The sequence below is a fragment of the Neolamprologus brichardi genome, chromosome 8 (assembly GCF_056152115.1).
Source record: "Neolamprologus brichardi isolate AB-2024 chromosome 8, ASM5615211v1, whole genome shotgun sequence".
NCBI classification, from domain to species: domain Eukaryota; kingdom Metazoa; phylum Chordata; class Actinopteri; order Cichliformes; family Cichlidae; genus Neolamprologus; species Neolamprologus brichardi.
Window position 1 is genome coordinate 19239717 of NC_142111.1, and position 21486 is coordinate 19261202.

At 41.9% G+C, this 21486-nt stretch overlaps 2 protein-coding genes across 2 annotated transcripts in view; one reads left to right on the forward strand and one right to left on the reverse strand.

Annotated features, from left to right (window-relative positions):
- The window catches only part of LOC102798336 (5-hydroxytryptamine receptor 3A-like), a 170965-nt gene that overhangs the window by 21242 nt on the left and 128237 nt on the right, over window positions 1-21486 (forward strand). The gene's annotated exons all lie outside the window — the stretch shown is intronic.
- Window positions 885-17451, reverse strand: LOC148101783 (uncharacterized). The gene is made up of 4 exons (XM_087845196.1): window positions 17315-17451; window positions 14480-15660; window positions 2701-3167; window positions 885-935 (listed from the first exon to the last, which is right to left on the reverse strand). The coding sequence occupies exons 1-4, from the start codon at window positions 17449-17451 to the stop codon at window positions 885-887; spliced, it is 1836 nt and encodes a 611-aa protein (XP_087701322.1).

Sequence of the window (21486 nt, forward strand, 5' to 3'; positions counted from 1 at the left end):
GGTGGAGCATAATGCTCATCACCTGTCTCTAGCCCAAATCCTTCAAAGAGCAGTTCTCCTCGTAGCCTTTTTATTGACAAACTGTTACAATATACAATAGTTTACACAATACCACACAACACAAGCACCTTCCACCGTAAAACCCACCAATGGTTCTAAGACAAGGCACTATGTGTGTGTGTGTGTGTGTGTGTGTGCATGTGTAAGCATGTGTGCAAGAATGTGAGTGTGTCATGGGGGTGTGTTTGTGTGACTTCCTGCTCACCAAAAGGATCATAAAAGCAGGAAGCTTACAACACAAGAAACAGATCTTTCAGATAGGATGTATCTACAATAAAACCTCCCCAGCACCAGAGTAGCTGGAGAGGTGGTCAGAGACAAAAGAACGTCTTTGATCCTACTGCTTGAAACAATGTAGAGATGGTAAGCATAAAAATGACAACATTTAGCAATTCAATTTAACAATCGGTGTTTAAGTCATTACTCGAAAAAATAATGTATTACACAAAACACTTTTATTAAAAGTAATTCAGTACTTTACTTAATTAATCATAGGAGGAAGTAATCTGTTAAACTATTGTTTACATTACAATTGCTTTTCTCTGTAAAATGACCTGTAATTCACTGTCTAATATCAGGATGTTAGAAGGCTTGAAGTGTATGATCTTACCTGGATCTGTGGTAATTCTCCTCCTGCTTTTTTTCATGTTTGATTGTAGAGCTTTTTTACTTTATCGATGGCTTCCCTGTAATGCACAAGCATTCATACACACAGAAGTATCATGCCTGCAGGTCTGACATGACTCAATCTTGGCAAAAATACTGTAATTTATTAAGAAAAAAGTTATGACAGTGCTCGCTCTTACTTGCAGCCTTTACAAAGTTCAGAGGGCTTTGAGGCGCTTCTTTGAGGAAGTGGTCGGTGAAATTCCAAACTGTGAGAAACAAATGAGACAGATTAGTATGTGCACATAAAAAAGTTACCTTTTCTTGTACCCATTTTTTTCCTCAGCTTCATTGCTGTTGTTCTTTTCTGTACATGTGTTGGAAGGTCATTTGTGATCTTAACTCATTGTGTCTGAACCCTGTTCTTATGCTACCTGCAAAAATTCCAAAAGTTACCTACATATTCAATATAATATTAGATCAGATATCTGCGTTATAAACAACTTGTTACATGTTTTGTTTTGTTTTTTCATGGTGTTAAATGTCTTGGAAAACAAACTAATTCCACTTCACAGTTTGAAGTATCATCGCTGCAGGGCTGACATGGCCAAGTCTGTGTTATTCAAAGGTTGCTAGGAAATACCGGTGGTTTGTGGCAGGTTAGATTGATTAGTCTAGTCAGCATTGCGGTGAAGTTTAGAGTAGTGCCATTGATGATGAACTGGTGCAGAGCAGCTTTACTGCTTCCTGTCATAATTCAGTCACATCAATCATACCAGAGATCAATTTGAATTTAGGTGGATGATCGTGTTTGGATTTACTCACTCACTAATGTATGCTTCAATCTGCTGTGTAATCATTTAGTAAATCAATAAAGAGCAGTGAATTCTATTCCCAACTACAGCCAATCTTATGTTTCACACTAAGATTGGCTGTCAAATCTCACTTTAGACCTTACATACTCTTTTTTTATTTTGTGTTTTGATTTTAAGGCAAAGCCAATCAAAATCACTTATTTATTATTTCTTTTATTTTCTGCTTTTTTTTTCTTTAAATCAGCTTGTATTTATAAACAAGAAACACTCCTAGAGTGAAAACCTGTGCCAAGGAAGCTCACTCTCTGGGCAGTATTAAAGAAACAGCATTGTATTAGGATAGGCTCCAGCCCCCCTGTGGCCCTGGATAAACCAGTATAATGTCCTAAATGTTACCAACACAAACAAAGACAGGAGAATTTTAAGTATAGTGTTCAAGATAAAAGATATTTTTGGTAAATTGACTTTTGTCAGGATTTGTGTCGTGAATGAGAGAAGAAGGACCCAAACGCTGGACTCACAGGTAGGTAGGTGAAGGTTGGTGTTTATTGTCAATGGAGTGAACAAACAGAACAGAGGTAGGAAATGGCTGGCTGGACGACTGACTGAATGAAGGAAGGACTGACTGACTGAATGGCTGACTGAACGCAGGCGGAAACGACAACATAACATCAATGACACGACAAGGGCTGAAGGGAAGAGAGGGCTTAAATACATGACTAACAGTGACAACGATTGGAGACAGGTGAGTGAACAGCTGAACATAATGAACTAATGATAAATGGGAAGAGGACTGAACATAATGCACACAGACCAAGGCTAACACACTAAAACAGGAAGTGGAACAAGCAGTAGATAAACAGTGAACATGAACTGAAAATACTGGGTCAACGACCCAGAAACCCTGACAGTACCCCCCCCCCCCTTCAAAGGCCGGCACCCGACGGCCAAAAGAAAGAAAAACCAGAACAGGGCGGGCGGAGGGGGCCCAGGACGGAGGGACGGAGTCCAAAACAAAAACAGTTCAGGTGGGCGGCCATGTGGCCAGCGGCCGAGACGAGACAGTTCAGGTGGGCGGCCACGTGGCCGGGACGAGTCAGCTCTGGTGGGCGGCCACGTGGCCGGCGGCCGCGAGGTAGACGGGAGCCGGGGGTGATGGAGCCACAGCTGTAGAGCCAGCGGGCGCGGAAACCCCTGGCTGAAGAGCAGGAGAGCTCACAGCTGGCTCTGGGTGCTGTGGCTGCAGGTCCGGGAACTGAACAGGGTGGTGGATGAGTGACTGGACCAGAGACTGATCAGGAGACTGAGCAACGGGCAACTGGACTACAGGGTACTGGATGACAGACCGAACCGACTGGACTACAGAAGACTGGACAACAGACTGGACAGACTGGAGGACGGGCGACCGGGAGACAGGGGGCGACTGAACTACAGGGGACTGGAGGACAGGCTGAACAGCAGGTGAGTGGACTGACTGGGCCGGAGGCGGAACAGCAGGTGAGGGGAACTGCCTGGAGAGGAGGCTGAACAGCAGGTGAGGGGAACTGCCTGGAGAGGAGGCGCTAAGGGATGAATAGAGGTAGGCGAGGCTGACGACGGAGCTGAGGTTGGTGTGGCTAACGACTGGGCTAAAGACTGAGCTAGTGAGGGGGATAAGGCTACCGCTTGGGCTAGCAAAGCTGGTGCCTGAGCAGGGGACAGGTCAGCTAGCCTAACTAGGGACAGTGTGAGGGCGTGAAAGGCTGGGTCAGGAGGTGGACGAAGTGGTGAAGTAGCAGGTGGACCGGTTAGCTCTTCCAGGCCTCTAGGGAGGTCAGGCTGGGTTTTGGCTGGCCTCAACCTTGGGCGCTGGGACAGGAGGTGGCTGGACACCAGTCACCCCCACCCGAGAAACAGGAGCGGGTGTGGAGGTAGACTGGGTCACAGCTGCCCTCGTCCTGGGAGCTGGCACAGGTTTGGGTGTAGGCTTACTGATAGGGGTGGAAATAATGACTGGGTGGGTGATCCTGCCAAGTTTCTCAGGGATTATGCTGGTCTTTGGGGGAGCAGAGCAGAACAAATCTTCCCAGTCCACAGAATCCACCGGGAATTGCTGGAAATAGTCCGTTTTATGGCGGCGTGTGCGCCGCTTTCTCCAGGAAGAGGAAGCGGGCGGGGTACACATCCGAGCCTCTGGCGCCGGAGCCTCTGTTGAGCCGTGGTGTGAGGCGGAGCCGCTGTGCCATGGCGAGGTTGAAGGTCCGGTGAATGAGGCAGGTGGCGTGTGAGCGAGGAGCGGACCCGCGAGAGAGGGAGCCGCCGAAGCGAGGCGCGAAACGCCCACTCTCCGCGGCAGATGCTCCGGTGCAGGTGAGGCAGCAGGTGGAGGACCGCGGCGTCTCCGAGGCCCGCCCAGAGCCAGATGAGTCCCCTCAAAGACGTGTTCCCTCTCTGAGAAGAGCCGCTGTTTCCACCTGAGCGTCTCCGCCCAAATGGAGAGCGCTGCATCCTGCCGCTCAAAAAGGTCCGAGTCCGCTGGGTCCACAACGCGGGGTCGTGTCATTCTGTCAGGATTTGTGTCGTGGATGAGAGAAGGAGGACCCAAACGCTGGACTCACAGGTAGGTAGGTGAAGGTTGGTGTTTATTGTCGATGGAGTGAACAAACAGAACAGAGGTAGGAAATGGCTGGCTGGACGACTGACTGAATGAAGGACTGACTGACTGAATGGCTGACTGAACGCAGGCGGAAACGACAACATAACATCAATGACACGACAAGGGCTGAAGGGAAGAGAGGGCTTGAATACATGACTAACAATGACAACGATTGGAGACAGGTGAGTGAACAGCTGAACATAATGAACTAATGATAAATGGGAAGAGGACTGAACATAATGCACACAGACCAAGGCTAACACAATAAAACAGGAAGTGGAACAGGCAGTAGATAAACAGTGAACATGAACTGAAAATACTGGGTCAATGACCCAGAAACCCTGACAACTTTATCTGACCTTGAAGAAGAGGTCAGAGGTCCAACGTAATGTGATATTTAGAATCCACATACATCTTTTCCTATGTGCCTATACGTAGGGTGATGCTCATTCTTCTCTGTTGGGGAGGGTTTTTTTGCACCCTATGTTTGCAGGGAAGCTGAAAAATTTTAATACCTACCATCCATTACCTACTCCTACATTTTTGTTTAGAGTAAAAATTTGTTACCTTGCAGCTTGCTAACTTAATTTGAAAGGCACTTCAAATTTCTTAAAGTCCCTTTCAAAATAATAACTATAAAAAATGAATACAGACAAAATACAAAGCTATTCCTGTAAAAGTAAATAGTGAAGAGGGAGTGAGTTTCCTTGGTTGGGGTTTGTAGTGACGTGTGAGAGAATAATTGACATGTAGGCAAACACATAATAAAGTTGGCACACATAATAAAGTTTGCCTGGCAGAGAGCTGGTACAAATGTCCTCCAAAGACCTAATTTTTATTTTATACTTGAGTGTTGGGTCTGCGCTTCTACAGGCCCCGCTGGTTTTATTTATTCTTGTTAACGACAAGCAAGACGAACATCTTTTACTTGCTAGCAAGGGAGACTGGTCGGAACCAGGCTCTTGGAGCTGAATGCTCCTCACCTGTCTCCTAGCCATTCAATTCAATTCAATTCAATTTTATTTATATAGTGTCAAATCACAACAGTCGCCTCAAGGCGCTTATATATTGTACAGTATATCCTATAATAATAGATACAGAGAAAAACCCATAAACCCCTATGAGCAAGCACTTTAGCGACAGTGGGAAGGAAAAACTCCCTTTTAACAGTAAGAAACCTCCGGCAGAACCAGGCTCAGGGAGAGGCGGCCATCTGCAGTGGCAGCCTACACCTATTGCAGCATAGCTAAGGGAGGATTCAGGGTCACCTGGTCCAGCCCTAACTATATGCTTTAACAAAAAGGAAAGTTTTAAGCCTAATCTTAAAAGTAGAAATAGTGTCTGTTAGAGCAGAGTGATATGACCAAAAATATTTATCACGATATACATTTGAAAATTTGCGATAACGATATAACTGACAATATAACTGACACTAGACAAAACACTTTACAACTCCACAACTTTATTAGTGCAGAAAAAAAAAATCAATGTATTTTCACTTAAACAAGCAGCTGTTTTTTATGTGCATTAAAATTATATAAAAATTTAACAGTGCAAATACAAATTCCTTGCTGACAGTTTAACCAAAAGGCATTTCCAGTGCAAATTGGCCGACATATCCTCAGCATAACCATGTATAATATCCACAAAACTTAAAAAGAGGTTATACACACACAATACGGTAATATTATGTTGAAGCACAGTACGTATCACTCCGCGAGGCTCCTGCCTACGATAGCCGTAACGCTCCGACAATCCATCAAGCGGTGCGGCTTCGTAGCTTAACAAAGTCATACTAAAACATTTGACAGATTTTCGAGCACATACCACATAAAATCGTTTTGAGTCAGTAAACACAACCAGAATTCATACATAAAGTGCACGGGATTACAAGGGGCACTGTCGATTTTCAGAAAAATCAAAGGATTGATTTTAAGTGTGCCGTATTTTCCAAAAAACACGGTAATAACGATGGCCCGCTAGCATGCGCTACCAGAAATAGTGCTGTTGTGTATCTGATGGACGAAAGCTAAACCAGTTCCACACCACTGAAGTTGCAGCATTTTTACAAACCAGTTCTGGTTCATTCGTTTCATTCAACATCCGCTTTTGCCCTTCTCATTCTCCGTCGCTGGCACGCTTTTTCCTCTAGTGATGGGATTTCCGGCTCTTTTTAGAGATCCGGCTCTTACGGTTCGGCTCACTAAAAAGAACCGGCTCTTTCGGCTCCGAACTGGCTCTTCGGGTTGTTTTGTTGCTTTAATTAATTTATTATTAACAATAATATAAAATTATGCACAAAAGGAATTACTAACGTAAAAAAAAAGTGGTTTTATTTATATATTTTTATATATAAATATATGCGGTGGCCCCTAGAGACAAAACACGTACAAACTCCAAAACACATTTCTAGCATGAACTGAACTTCCAAAGCAGAGCTACTACATCACTTAAATTACACAATTGAAAGCATGTGTGTATTTTTGTGTATTGTTTGTGTATATATGAGTGCCTGTACACAGGCACTCATATATATTCAAATAATTTAAAAAAATGTTCATTTACCTGTTATTACCACACACCAAATCCGGTCGTTGGTACTTGCTGGCTTGTGTAGGTAGGTAACAAAAGCTCAACACTGTGTCCTAGCATCCTGGAGCACTTCTGTTGTCTTTTGTACGTGTTTTGAGTTTTTATGTGCTTCTGAGTTTTTACGTGCTTCGGAGTTTGTACGTGTTTTTACGTGTTTTGGAGTTTTTACGTGTTTTGGTGTTTGTACGTGCTTCAGAGTTCGTACATAATTTGAAGTTTGTATGTGCTTTGTCTCTAGGGGCCACCGTAAATATACTTTTATTTATTCACTCCACATAAAACGTAATAAATAAATCATATAATACAAAAATCAACTATTCACATTTCAACTTTTAACTATTTAAATTTTCAGTTTTTTCCTTTTACAAATTTAAAGTGAAACAACACAAAACACTGCAAACCACAACACAATTAAATATAAATTAAAATATGAAAACAAAAAGAACATGCATATTCTCTGTCATATGGACCTGCATGAATAAACTTTCTGAATCCTTTATCATCCGCAACTGAAAATAGTTGTGGATGATTACTATACCTTTCTAATGTGACGTTGTTGTCCCTGGCTTTCTCTCTCTCTCCCTCTGGCTCTGTTCCTGTGCTACTGAGAGTAACTACCGCCCCTCCCCCCTCTGCCCAGCGGTAAGCACAAGGTTTGAGTGCTGAGTGAAGCAGAAAAAAAGTGCGAGAGAGAGGCTGAGAGAAAGAAAAAAAAAACCACGCTCTCGTGGTTCACGTCGAAGACCCGGCTCTAAGAGCCATTTCGTTCGCGAACGACCCATCACTATTTTCCTCCATGTGTGTATGAAAACAAAGGCACTGCGCATGCGCGTATTACCCATATTCTATCGCAATATTTCAATTTCTTATCATTGCCCGACATTATACCGGTATTACCGTAAACGATATGATATAGCCCTGTCTCCCGAATCCAAACTGGAAGCTGGGGCCTGAAAACTGAAAGCTCTCCCTCCCATTCTACTTTTACATACTCTAGGAACAACAAGTAGGCCTGCAGTGCGAGAGCAAAGTGCTCTAATAGGGTGATATGGTACTACAAGGTCATTAAGATAAGATGGGGCCTGATTATTTAAGACCTTGTATGTGAGGAGCAGGATTTTGAATTCAATTCTGGATTTAACAGGAAGCCAATGAAGGGAAGCCAAAACAGGAGAAATATGGTCTCTCTTTCTAGTCCCTGTCAGTACTCTTGCTGCAGCATTTTGGATTAGCTGAAGGCTTTTCAGCAAGTTTTTAGGACATCCTGATAATAACGAATTGCAGTAGTCCAGCCTGGAAGTAATAAATGCATGAACTAGTTTTTCAGCGTCACTCTGAGACAGAATATTTCTAATTTTAGAGATGTTGCGCAAATGGAAGAATGCAGTCTTACATATTTGTTTAAATATGTAAATGTGCGTTGAAGGACATATCTTGGTCAAAAATAACTCCAAGGTTCCTCACAGTTAATGCCATCCAGAGTAAGAATCTGGTTAGATACCATGTTTCTAAGATTTTCAGCGCCGAGTACAATAACCTCAGTTTTATCTGAATTAAGAAGCAGAAAGTTAGCAGCCATCCAGGTCTTTATGTCTTTAAGACATTCCTGCAGTTTAACTAAATGGTGTGTGTTATCTGGCTTCATGGACAGATAGAGCTGGGTGTCATCTGCATAGCAGTGAAAATGTATGCTATGTCTTCTAATGATGCTGCCTAAGGGAAGCATGTATAATGTAAACAGAATTGGTCCTAGCACCGAACCCTGTGGAACTCCATAATTAACCTAAGTGGGTGAAGAGGACTCTCCATTTACATGCACAAATTGGAGTCTGTTAGACAGATATGATACAAACCACTGCAGCGCAGTACCTGTAATACCTACAGCATGCTCTAATTGCTCTAATAGGATATTATGGTCGACAGTATTGAACGCTGCACTGAGGTCTAGCAGGACAAGCACAGAGACGAGTCCACTGTCAGAGGCCATAAGAAGATCATTTGTAACCTTCACTAAAGCTGTTTCTGTGCTGTGATGAGCTCTGAAACCTGACTGAAACCCTTCAAATAACCCATTCCTCTGCAGATGATCTGTTAGCTGTTTGACAACTACTCTTTCAAGGATTTTTGATACGAAAGGAAGGTTGGAGATTGGCCTATAATTAGCTAAGACAGTTGGGTCTAGAGATGGCTTTTTGAGTAAAGGTTTAACTACAGCCAGCTTGAAGGCCTGTGGTACATAGCCGATTATTAGAGAGAGGTTGATCATATTTAAGATTGAAGCATTAATTAATTTCAGGACTTCTTTGAGCAGTTTTGTAGGAATGGGGTCTAAAAGACATGTTGATGATTTGGAGGAATTAATTATTGAAGTTAACTCAGAAAGATCAATTGGAGAAAAAGAGTCTAACTTAACATCAGTGGTACTAAGAGTAGCTGTAGACGATATTACATCCGTGGGATGATTATTGGTCATTTTTTCTCTAATGATAAAAATTTTATTTGTGAAGAAGTTCATGAAGTCATTACTAGTTAACGTTAAAGGGATGGTTGGCTCAATAGACCTCTGACCTTTTGTCAGCCTGGCTACAGTGCTGAAGAGAAACCTGGGGTTGTTCTTATTTTCTTCAATCAGTAGTGAATAGTAAGATGTTCTGGCTTTGCGGGGGGCTTTCTTATATCTCCAGGCTAAATGATGATCCTTTAAATTTGCGACACGCCATTTCCTCTCCAGCTTACGAGTCATCTGATTTATATTATTGTTAATAATAAATTAATTAAAGCAACAAAACAACCCGAAGAGCCGGTTGGGAGCCGGAAGAGCCGGCTCTTTTTAGTGAGCCGAGCCAAAAGAGCCGGTTCTCTAAAAAGAGCCGGAAATCCCATCACTAGTGGATGATTACTATACCTTTCTAGTGTGACATTGTTGTCCCTGGCTCTCTTTCCCTCTGCTCCTGTGCGGAGTGACACGGAAAAAAAGTGCGAGAGAGAGGGTGAGAGAAAGAAAAAAAAAAACCCCACGGCTCCCAATAAGGAGCCGGCTCGCGTCGTTCACGTCAAAGACCCAGCTCTAAGAGCTAGTGATGTGCAATACCACTGATTTCCTTTCCAATCTGATACCAAGTAATATTCAGGGTGGTATCGACGATACTGATCCGATACCGATACTTTGTACAAAAACGTATTTTATTTATTGTATCTCAAATTATAGCATCATAATGATTACAGGACATTAGATTACTTGTTCTTATCACTTAATAATGCAGAGTTCATCACATAGAAATAAAAAAAACTGAAGTTGTGCGCTATTTGAACACCTTGCCTGCCTGCAGCACTAAAGGACTCCGTGAGAGACGTCTGTCTCGCCTTAGCAGCACCTGTCCCTGTCCTCCTCTTCAGTTCGCCTCAACATACGCTCGTCATATTCTGTGATATAATTTACTCTGAGGTGTTTGACAAAGTTAGTGATGTTGCCACAACCATACATGCCAAACCTCCCGATTTTTCCGGGAGAATCCCGGAGCCACCATTCTCCTGAATTTCTCTCGATTTTCCACCCGGACAACAAAATTGAAAAACCATATCGCAGGATTCATAGCGCGGCCCAGCCAATTCCAGTTTCCAACAATGGCGACACTGACTTAGTTTTAATATTACTCTTATTTCTCTTTCTGGCTCGCAAAAAAGCCTTTAACATATTTTCAGGTGAGAATGTAGCTGTGTAAACTTCAAATATCTGAGCTGACCGACACATCGTTTTCAAACCCCCGCGGTCTTTCGCTACTCGGGTTAAACATTTTGATAAAATGTTATTGTTTGGCTTTTTCAGTTTTATTTGTTTGTGAGTAAATCGGTTTGGCTGAGATTAAAGTTATTAGATTAGATTCAATTAAATGTAACTTTATTAGTACCTTGGGGGGGTTCCTCCGGGGTTTTCCCACAGCTTAATGAACGTCAAACAGAAAACTGATTAAACAAAGTGTGAGACAGTTGAGAGTTTACGTCAGCGCCCGGTTATATTTTAGATAGCAAGGAGCAGACGACAGAGTTTCACTCCACCGAGGGAGCTCGTGACGTACTACCTGGCTTTCTTTAGACCGCGAAGGCCGGGTCCTCAGGTGGAAGCAGCCTCTGAATTTGGACACCCCCGCTGTCTCCAGGCCGGCCAATAATAACGGTGACATTTAATGTATTTTATCCGATAAATAAACACTGTAAAATGTATTTATCACCCCCCCCAACAGCCCTTTTGAATGTCTCCCTAATTCTGAGGTCTCAAGGTTGGCAAGTAAGGCCACAACCCCTCACTTTTTTGCTGACAAATCACGTCTCAGCTGCTTGTGGAGGTAAAATACGTCCGCACAATTACGCTCAGCCATTGTTGTGAGTGCGCACGCCAAGTGGTTGTGAGACATTTATACAGCCGTATTTCGCAAATGACTATGAAAGGCGGAAGAGGAAGTAGTTCCTTTGAATGTAGACAATTCGAATGTTATAGTTTCTTTCCACTGTGTTCCTGTTAATGATAAACTACAAATTTACCCTAAATTACTAAAATATCGATATTTTAATGTGAGAATTGATTCTAGAACATAAATGATTGGTATCGGAGGAATCGATATTTCAGGATCGATCCGCACATCACTACTAAGAGCCATTTCGTTCGCGACCGACACATCACTAACACACACCCCCATTCATACACACAAACATGGAAACAGCAGCAACAGGCAGCCAAACCAGACAGACAGGAAGTACCCAAAAAATATATATAAAGTGAAATGAAATTGAGTGCTGTGAAATGTCAACCACTGGAGAGACATGAGGAAACGGCTCTCGATGATGGTCAATCTCCTCTGTTTGGGGTGTCTGCTGAATGCTTTTATCTGGTACTCATTCAAAGAAAGGTGAGTAACTACCGTTATACTTACAAATGAAAAGGGAGAAGCCAGTAAAACAAATATTTTGATCAAATGTAGCTTATGTCACTGTAAAACCACAAAAAAGTAACATCGTGGTTTTTTTTACAGAAAAAAACAGTCAAGCTCTGTTAGTGTTTTACTCTTATTATACAAGCCCAATTCTGAAACACTTGGGAAGCTGTGTAAAATGCAAATGCAAGCCAGAGGTGGAAGAAATACACACATGCTTCATATAAGTAGAACTATAAAATAAAAATACTCTAGTAAACGTACTAATTCAACTTCTTTCCTCAAATTAAAAAAAAAAGTGTAGAAGTGCAGGCTCTAAAAGGTTCTCAATGTTGGAGTCAAATTGTTAAATGTCACTGTGTTACTTAAATTTGTAAGTCTTAGTTCAAGCAGCATGATCAATGACATTCCTGTGTTTCTCACCACCTCTCCAGCCAGTTTGTTGGTGGGGGAGGCTGAAGTGTTTTATTATAGGCACATCCTATCTGAAGGTTCTGTTTTCTTGTGTCATAAACTTCCTGCTTTTATTACCCTTTTCTGGGCAGGAGGTTACACAAACACCCCCCCAAACACATACACACACACACACATATTCTTGCACACACATGCATGTACAGACACATACAGTAGTAGCGCTTAAAAAGAGCTGTTTCGGCTCCCAACCGGCTCTTCTTTACTTATATATGTTTATATATAAATATTTACAGTGGCCCCTCGAGACAAAGCGTGTCTCTAGGATCCACCTTAAATATACTTTTATTTATTCACTCCACATAAAATGTAATTAATAAATCATATAATACAAAAAACAACTATTCACAGTTCAACTTTAAACTATTTAAATTTTCAACTTTTTCCTTTTAAACAAATTTAAAGTGAAACAACACAAAACACTGCAAACCACAACACAATTAAATACAAATTAAAATATGAAAAGAAAAAGAAGATGCATATCCTCTGTCATATGGGCCTGCATGAATAAACTTTATGAATCCTTTATCATCCGCAACTGAAAATAGACCTGGAAAAGCTTGTTCACGCCCTTTGTGATCTCTAGGCTGGACTACTGAAACTCCCTTTATTTCGGTCTTCATTCTGCCCTTCTTCATACACTGCAAACTGTTCAAAATGCGGTGGCACGCCTTCTGACCGGAACTGGGAGGTTTGCCTCTATTACCCCTGTTCTAGCTGACCTGCACTGGCTACCCATTAAATACCGCATCCAATTTAAAATACTGCTGCTTACTTTTAAAATGATCAACAACACAGCCCCGAGCTACCTTATCGAACTCCTTAGATCGTACATTCCCGCTAGAGCACTAAGATCATCTGCTCAGTTACTCCTGGTGCAGCTAAGATCTCGGCTGAAGTCTAGAGGTGACCGTGCGTTTGCCTTGGCTGCACCAGATTTACGGAAGAACCTTCTTATTGCTATCTGCGCATCTGATTCTATCCAATCACTTAAATCACAGTTAAAAACCTATTTATTTAACCTTGTCTTTCCTGCTTGTTAATCCCTGTATCTGATCCCTAGACTTACTCTATTTTACCTTTTATATACATTTTTTTTTATGGTTTTATGCTTTTTTACTTGATATTCATTTTATGCGATTCCTGTGTATTAGTTTCAAGTTTCAAGTTTTATTTGTCATATGCAAGTTAGCACAGGGTCAACATTGCAATGAAATGTGTTTGACGAGCAGCAGTCCCTCAGCAGCATGATACAGTACAGAAAATATAGTAAAATATAATAAAATAAAATATAAAAATATAAAAATAGTAAGGAGCTAAATATTAGAGAGACATGGTAAAAGAGAAAAGATGACTAAATATATATGTATCTATAAATATAAATATATGTACACTAGTGATTAAATAAGAAAATCTTGAAAAGAAATATGACGGGAGGGCAGATGGGATATTGCACAGGAATGAGCAGCAGAAAATTACAGTATTGCACTTTAAATATAAATATCAATGACAATAAAGTGAAATGACCAGTGCAGATTAAACAGAGTACTTGTGAAGCTGCAGGGTAGCTTCTGAGTGCTGTGTTGTGTGTGTTTAAGTGTTGTGGTTGAGGTGTCGTACGGCTTGGTGGTAAAAACTGTTTTTAAGTCTTGTAGTCCGAGCAGACAGACTCCTGTAACGTCTGCCAGATGGTAACAAGGAGAACAGCTGATGTGCTGGGTGGCTGTGGTCCTTGATGATGCTGTGTGCTTTACGGAGGCATCGCTGGAGGTAAATGTCCTGAATGGCAGGAAGCCTCGTGCCAGTGATGTGCTCTGCTGCCTTCACCACCCTCTGTAGTTCTTTACGGCTGCTGGCAGAGCAGCTTCCGTACCAAACTGTGATGCAGCTCGTCAGCAAGCTCTCAATTGCACACCTGTAAAAATTTGAGGTGATGTTGGCGTTCATGCTAAACTTCCTCAGCCTCCTCAGGAAGTAAAGCCGCTGGCGAGCTTTCCTGATAGCAGTGTCTGTGTGAAGGGTCCAGGAGAAGTCCTCGGTGATGTTGACTCCAAGGAACTTGAAGCTGCTGACCCTTTCGACCTTGACACCGTTGATGTGGATGGGCTGGTGTTCTCTGACTGGTCGTTTCCGGTAGTCCACTATCATCTCTCTAGTTTTGCTGATGTTGAGAGTCAGGTTATTTTCCAGGCACCACTCGTACAGTGCCATCACCTCCTCTCTATAGGCCGTCTCATCATTGCCTGTGATGAGGCCTATGATGGTTGTGTCATCAGCAAACTTGATGATGGTGTTGGACTCGTGTTTAGCAACACAGTCGTGTGTGAACAGGGAATATAGGAGGGGGCTAAGCACACAACCCTGTGGCGTACCTGTGTTTAAGATGAGTGATGAGGAGGTGTGCTTACCAACTCTCACCATCTGGGGCCTGTTTGTGAGGAAGTTTAGAATCCATCTGCAGATTGGTGTTCCCAGCCCAAGGTCGACGAGCTTCGTGGCAAGTTTCGAGGGGATGATGGTGTTAAATGCAGAGCTGTAGTCGATGAAGAGCATCCTTGCATATGTATTCCCTTTTTCCAGGTGAGTGAGGGTGGTGTGCGTTGCCAGGGCGATGGCATCCTCTGTGGCTCTGTTTGTCCGATAGGCAAACTGAAGAGGGTCCAGTGTGTCAGGGAGGGAGGAGCAGATGTGACCTTTGACCAGCCGCTCCAGGCACTTCATGATGACGGATGTCAGTGCAACAGGACGGTAGTCATTCAGACAGGAGACCACTGATTTTTTGGGAACGGGAATGATGGTGGATGCTTTGAGGGCCGTGGGGACCACTGACTGCCTCAGGGAGAGGTTGAAGATGTTGGTGAACACCTCTGCCAGCTCGTCTGCACACACTCTGAGTAGCCGGCCTGGGATGCCGTCTGGTCCTGGAGCTTTGTGAGGATTTACCTTTTTAAAGGTCCATCTCACAGCTTCTGTTCTCAGAGTTAAAGTTGCAGCCTCACTGTCCTCCTGAGGGTAGAGGATCTGCTCTCTGTTGTCTGCATCAAAACGAGCATAGAAGTTGTTGAGCTCGTCTGCGAGAGATGCAGTGGGCTGAACACTGACTGTGTTGACCTTCTTGTAGTCAGTGATGCAGCGCAGTCCATTCCACAGTCGCCTGGTGTCAAAGCTGTGGTAGCTGGACTTCATTTTGTCCCTGTAGTCCTTTCTGGCCTTTTTTATGGACTTTTGGAGGTCATACCTGGCTGCTTTATAAGCATCAGCATCCCCGGAGTTAAAGGCAGAGGTCCGCACTTTTAGCTTGGCGCGAACGTCTTTATTTACCCAGGGTTTCTGATTTGGATATATGCGGACAGTGGTTTTTGTGATGATATCATCCATGCACTTTCCAATATATCCAATGACAGAGTCTGTGAGTTCATTGATGTTGCCATCAGCTGCATCCACAAATATCTGCCAGTCAGTTGTCTCAAAGCAGTCCTGCAGGACCTCCTCAGCCTCACTGTCCCATTTGTAAATAACCCTAGAAGCTGGTTTTTCCTGTTTCAGTCTTTGTCTGTATGCAGGCAGCAGCAGTATGGAACAATGGTCTGCCTTACCAAAAGCTGTGCGGGGGAGGGGTTTGTAGCACTCTTTGAATGGAGTGTAACAGTGGTCCAATGTTTGATCAGTGACACTGACCTGTTAGCAAACTTGGTACTTTGTTATGGTCCTATAATATTTATAATATTTATGTCTTATTTTCTGTCTTTTATGTGAAGCACTTTGGTATGCCGTTGGTTTTTAAATGTGCTCTATAAATATGTATTGTATTGTATTGTACAAACTCATCAACGAATTTGGACCAGCATATGTGAGCAATAGGCATCAACATTTTTACTGAAAATGTTATACTTCTACTACTGCTACTACAACTAAGAGAAAGGAGGGAGCAGCAGGAATAATTGTGAACTTTGAATAGGCGAAACTTATAAACACAAAGACACTGAATGCCATATCTTGTACAAAATAACAACTACATTACCAGCATCAGTCTGACTTTGTATCAGTTCAGACTGCCTAATATTTATTTACTTGTGATTGATTCCTGAATAGTTGATGAGATGACTGGGGTTGCTTGTTTTGTCTGCACAGGTCTTTGTGTTACACTGACTCAATCATGTAGCAGAGTAGAAAAAATTCCTGAAATGCTCTATATCCCAAATTGAAAGTCAGAAGTGAGATTTAGCATGTGAGGAAACCCTAAGAGCAGTTTTAGTGGCTCAGCTTGGGAGAAAGAGTTCCAACTCAGGCTTGTAACAGTGAGCCAGACACCCCACACCTCCCCAGCACACCCCGAAGGTTCCTCTGAGGGATGTGGTCGAGGTTCAGGAAACAGAGGGTCTAATGAAAAATACCAACCTCCCTTGGAAAGCTGTTGAAGTTCTGCTCGAGGTACGAGTTGAAGATCTATAAGTTTAGGTCCGTCAGGTCTGAAAAATAATCAGATCGTTTACGTTTTTTGTGTTTTGCTCTTAAGCACTGACTGTAACATAAAGAGAGGCATTCAAACTGATTCAGTCATGAAGCTCTCATTTGACAGCTGAATGACAGATTTATATTATCATATTAAAGAAATACCTGGATTACATCTCACTTACTTGACACTATCTAACCTCACAATGATTGTGTGTATAATCAAACCTCATGTATTCAAGGAACTTCAGTAGGTGAGCAAACAGATTTAAGTGCTTTACATTAATAGTTTTTCCTGTGTTTCCTGGCACCTGTGAACACCTCACTTGTGGGTGCACTCAGCAGTGACATGTAGGAGCCACGGGGAAGGCCATGGATTTTTACCAGTTAGACAAAACCCCAGCTGGTAAATTGTCTCTAGTTCTTCTCTACTCTCACCTCTGAGCTGCGAAGGCTGCTCTTAAAAGATTGTCTAATGACACTATAAACTAATTGGAAAAATTGAGATTTGTCAAAGCAGGAGAAAAAAAAATACTACATAACTACTTAATTTGATAATCACTATTTCTTGTGGTGTGGGCCACTAGAGCCCTCATGTCCTTTGAAAAGACCCTCAAGCCATTGGAAATCTCTCATTGCCTCAGGAATCAGCACATATTTTATTCCCTGCCAAGAGAAAAATTATGGAGCAAAATAATCTTTAGTCTGTGGAGAGTATAAACAATATCACACTGTTGTCTTGTAAGTTTTACTACCTCATCATGAGGGGCAGATTTGTATCCATACGTCCCAAAAAATAAGGTGATGCGGTGATGGAGTGCTCTGTGTGAACGTACACTGATGTTTTATTTCCTACATCTTCCTTATAACCTTCGATAACGGCACCGTTCATCCTGCCAAACAAACACAATTCAGAAAGTTGATCTTTGGTTCAGTTTACGTTGATTTAATTGTAATGTTCAAAATCAGTCACTAGTTAAAGCAACAGCATTCAAATTGAAGGTAGTGTGATATTTTCATCTCATTATGCTTTTCCTTAGTGTCTGTTATATAGCAGCCTTTGTGCAAAGATTTCCTAAATGCATTCCCATAAGGTACAAGAGAATTTCTTTTATGGAAGTTTATTTACATCACTGAAAAACGTGAATTTAACAACTACAAAAACAAAATTTGTATAACTCAAAAGTATAAGTAACTACGTCAAAAATATTGGTTGTTATGTCAAGATTTAAACTTAATAGCTAGAAATTTCAACTTATGAGTAGGGATGCCAACTAATAAATATTTACTGATTCCTGAATGTTTCAGGATACATGAGCTGCCATTATCCAATGAAACAATCAGAATCAGAATACTTTATTAATCCCTAAGGAAATTATGTGGGTTACAGTTGCTCCAAGAAGAAATGGTAAAACATTTTAATTGATTCCCTGGTCAGGCCAGCCTAGTTTTAAAAGACTGACCCATTTAAAGTGGAAAAAATATGAATATATAATATTTTTATAGCACTTGTGGGGGCGTGGCCGTTTTGTGGCCTTAGGACCACTAAAGGGTGCATTTTTTAAAATGTGCCCCTGCAAAAAAAAAATGTGGATCAGAAGGAATGTTGGTGAGTAGTAATACGATGGCACTAGTCCAATATGGCAGCCAACCAAACCGGTTTGACAACCTGTTTGACTGGTTTCGTGCGTGTGCGCATTTCGGAATGTTGAACTAAGAGGGAGACAGAGCCAGTTAGTTTTTTAACACAGTAAATGGTCGCAAATAACTTTCAGCCCCTTTGGGCTACTTCTAAAACACGTTGCACACGATGTCACCTTTTCCCCCAAAGCAGCCAGTATCGCTCTTTCAAACGAATTGTTTTAATCACACTCATTTTGTGATTCTGATGTCACAGCATGCAGTGATGCAAGCATTTGATTTATTTTAAAAACGGATCAAACTGGATTTTCTTCCGTAAGGGGTTTCATGGTTTCAGAGTAGTTTTTAACACGACAGATGGTCGTAAATAACATTCAGCCCTTTAGAAAATAAACGCTGCAGTGATACTTCTAAAACCAGTTGCACAGACCCGCTCCGTCTTTTCAACAGCTGGTTAATTGTTTGAAATTGTTCAGGATTGCAAAAGCCAAGGTTATGCCCTGCAGGTGATTTGCAGGGCATCACGTAAATCAAGTACTCTTGCTGCAGCATTTTGGATTAGCTGAAGGCTTTTCAGGGAGTTTTTTGGACATCCTGATAATAATGAATTGCAGTAGTCCAGCCTGGAAGTAATAAATGCATGAACTAGTTTTTCAGCGTCACTCTGAGACAGGATATTTCTAATTTTAGAGATGTTGCACAAATGGAAGAACGCAGTCTTACATATTTGTTTAATATGTGCGTTGAAGGACATATCCTGGTCAAAAATGACTCCAAGGTTCCTCACAGTGTTACTGGAGGCCAAGGTAATGCCATCCAGAGTAAGAATCTGGTTAGATACCATATTTCTAAGCTTTTCAGCACCGAGTACAATAACCTCAGTTTTATCTGAATTAAGAAGCAAATTTGATGGTTCAATCAGATTTGATGGTTTTATTACAGACTTTTCAAAAAAGTGTTTTGCTTTTCTTTCACAACTGTGGGGATTAAATTGTGTTAAAATGTACAAAACAGTGATGTCATGTTTTGAGACGAGGACCCAGGCACAGAGAGACTTGATGAATTTAAGAATCTTATGATTTAATAAAGAAATTTGCAGACTTGCGCAGAGATGGTAAAATTATGATGACTGATAACGAAGACGAAGACAACAGACGATGAGGACAGGGAGGAACAGGGGTTTAAATGCACCAAAGTCACAGTCAGAGAGAACTCGGGACAACATTTAAGGATGCAGGGACTGACAGAGACAGGTTTATCTTGCCTGGCTGTGCAGCTCTCTGGGTGCTCAGCACCCCCAAAGCTCTGATCCTAGAATTGCCCCTGGTTTGATTAAATGAAACGCTTGTGAACAGGTTGAAATTACCCGTACAGAAGAATTTCCCACTTGTGCTGTTTTTAAAATAAAATGCTTGCATCGCTGCATGAGGAGACACAGTGGCGGTCCTAGCCTGTTTGGCGCCCTGGGTGAACACTCCCTCTGATGATTCTCATGTATCCTGAATGTTTCAGGATACATGAGCTGCCATTATCCAATGAAACAATCAGAATCAGAATACTTTATTAATCCCTAAGGAAATTATGTGGGTTACAGTTGCTCCAAGAAGAAATGGTAAAACATTTTAATTGATTCCCTGGTCAGGCCAGCCTAGTTTTAAAAGACTGACCCATTTAAAGTGGAAAAAATATGAATATATAATATTTTTATAGCACTTGTGGGGGCGTGGCTGTTTTGTGGCCTTAGGACCACTAAAGGGTGCATTTTTTAAAATGGGCCCCTGCAAAAAAAAAAGTGGATCAGAATGAATGTTGGTGAGTAGTAATACGATGGCACTAGTCCAATATGGTGGCCAACCAAACCGGTTTGACAACCTGTTTGACCGGTTTCGTGCGTGTGCGCATTTCGGAATGTTGAACTAAGAGGGAGACAGAGCCAGTTAGTTTTTTAACACAGTAAATGGTCGCAAATAACATTCAGCCCCTTTAGAAAATAAACGCTATTGGGCTACTTCTAAAACACGTTGCACACGATGTCACCTTTTCCCCCAAAGCAGCCAGTATCGCTCTTTCAAACGAATTGTTTTAATCACACTCATTTTGTGATTCTGATGTCACAGCATGCAGCGATGCAAGCATTTGATTTATTTAAAAACGGATCAGACACAGTGGCGGTCCTAGCCTGTTTGGCGCCCTGGGTGAACACTCCCTCTGATGATTCTCATGTATCCTGAATGTTTCAGGATACATGAGCTGCCATTATCCAATGACACATCTGCTTACCTGTATCTTTTGCTCATTTCTCCTCCTCTTCTTTTCTTTTTTCTAAACTGAGCACCTGATGGTTTTGAACTTTTCTTGTACGTCTTCAATTGGTTTCAATTTTGCACTCCAGTACAGGGCCGTGCAGAGAGGTTTAAAGGGGCGGGTGCTCAAAGTTAAAAAGGGGCACATTGAACCAGGCTGAATAACAACAACACACATTCCTCAAGAATCTAATATGGGCAACAAGGCAAAGCAAACGTAGCCGATGTTTTACCCGATGGGTACAATGTTGCTGTTGAGGGGTTGCTGTGGATAGTGCTGGAGGGCAGGGCTGTGTTGATCTGAGACTGTAGACATTAAAAAGTCCATAGGAGAGATGGTAGCTGATTAAACAAGTGTCATGAGATAATAACAAAATGCAAAGATTGGTGACAGCGCTTGGAACCATAAGGACACAAAAAACGTGAGAAATAATTTAGGCTCTGCCTGTGAATCACTCATTGCTTCTCTTCTTCCTTCCATCCCATCATTTCATATATCACTCTCCACTTGCTGTCTATCTGAGAACAAGGCACAACTTGCTATTGCAATAAACTATAATTGAATTATCCACACCTAACAACTCTTGCACTTAATCTATAATAAAATGATGACAGAAAAATGTTATAGCACTGCCTTAAGTAGCCTCACACAGCTCCTACTGTTTCCTCCTCATGTCCTTACCAGCCATGTCTGGACAATGTTATATCATGAGTAATATATTTTTTTAAAAATCCATCTAAATAAAACACACACATGCACGCACACACAGTGACATTTTAGACCTTCTTCAGAATACTGTATATACTATGGGCATCACGGTGCTGATCCAGAATCCTTACATTATTATTTATTACTAGAGCTACAATAATAAAGCAATGGAGGGGGAAGTAATAAATATGAAATAATATCATTAATATTATCATTATTTAAGCAGCGGAGGCGTGTGTTCCATTTGTTTCACTATCCACTCTGTGCAGGGGCA

Excerpts from the sequence above, each read along its gene's own strand:
- LOC148101783 (XM_087845196.1), bottom strand. The coding sequence starts at position 17,451 with ATGAACGGTGCCGTTATCGAAGGTTATAAGGAAGATGTAGGAAATAAA. Across the intron at positions 15,661-17,314 it reads AATCTGCCCCTCATGATGAG|ACAAAGACTGAAACAGGAAA; the intron begins GTAGTAAAACTT and ends GCCTGCATACAG. Across the intron at positions 3,168-14,479 it reads ATCACTCATCTTAAACACAG|GCACCAGCTTTGCTAGCCCA; the intron begins GTACGCCACAGG and ends TCCCCTGCTCAG.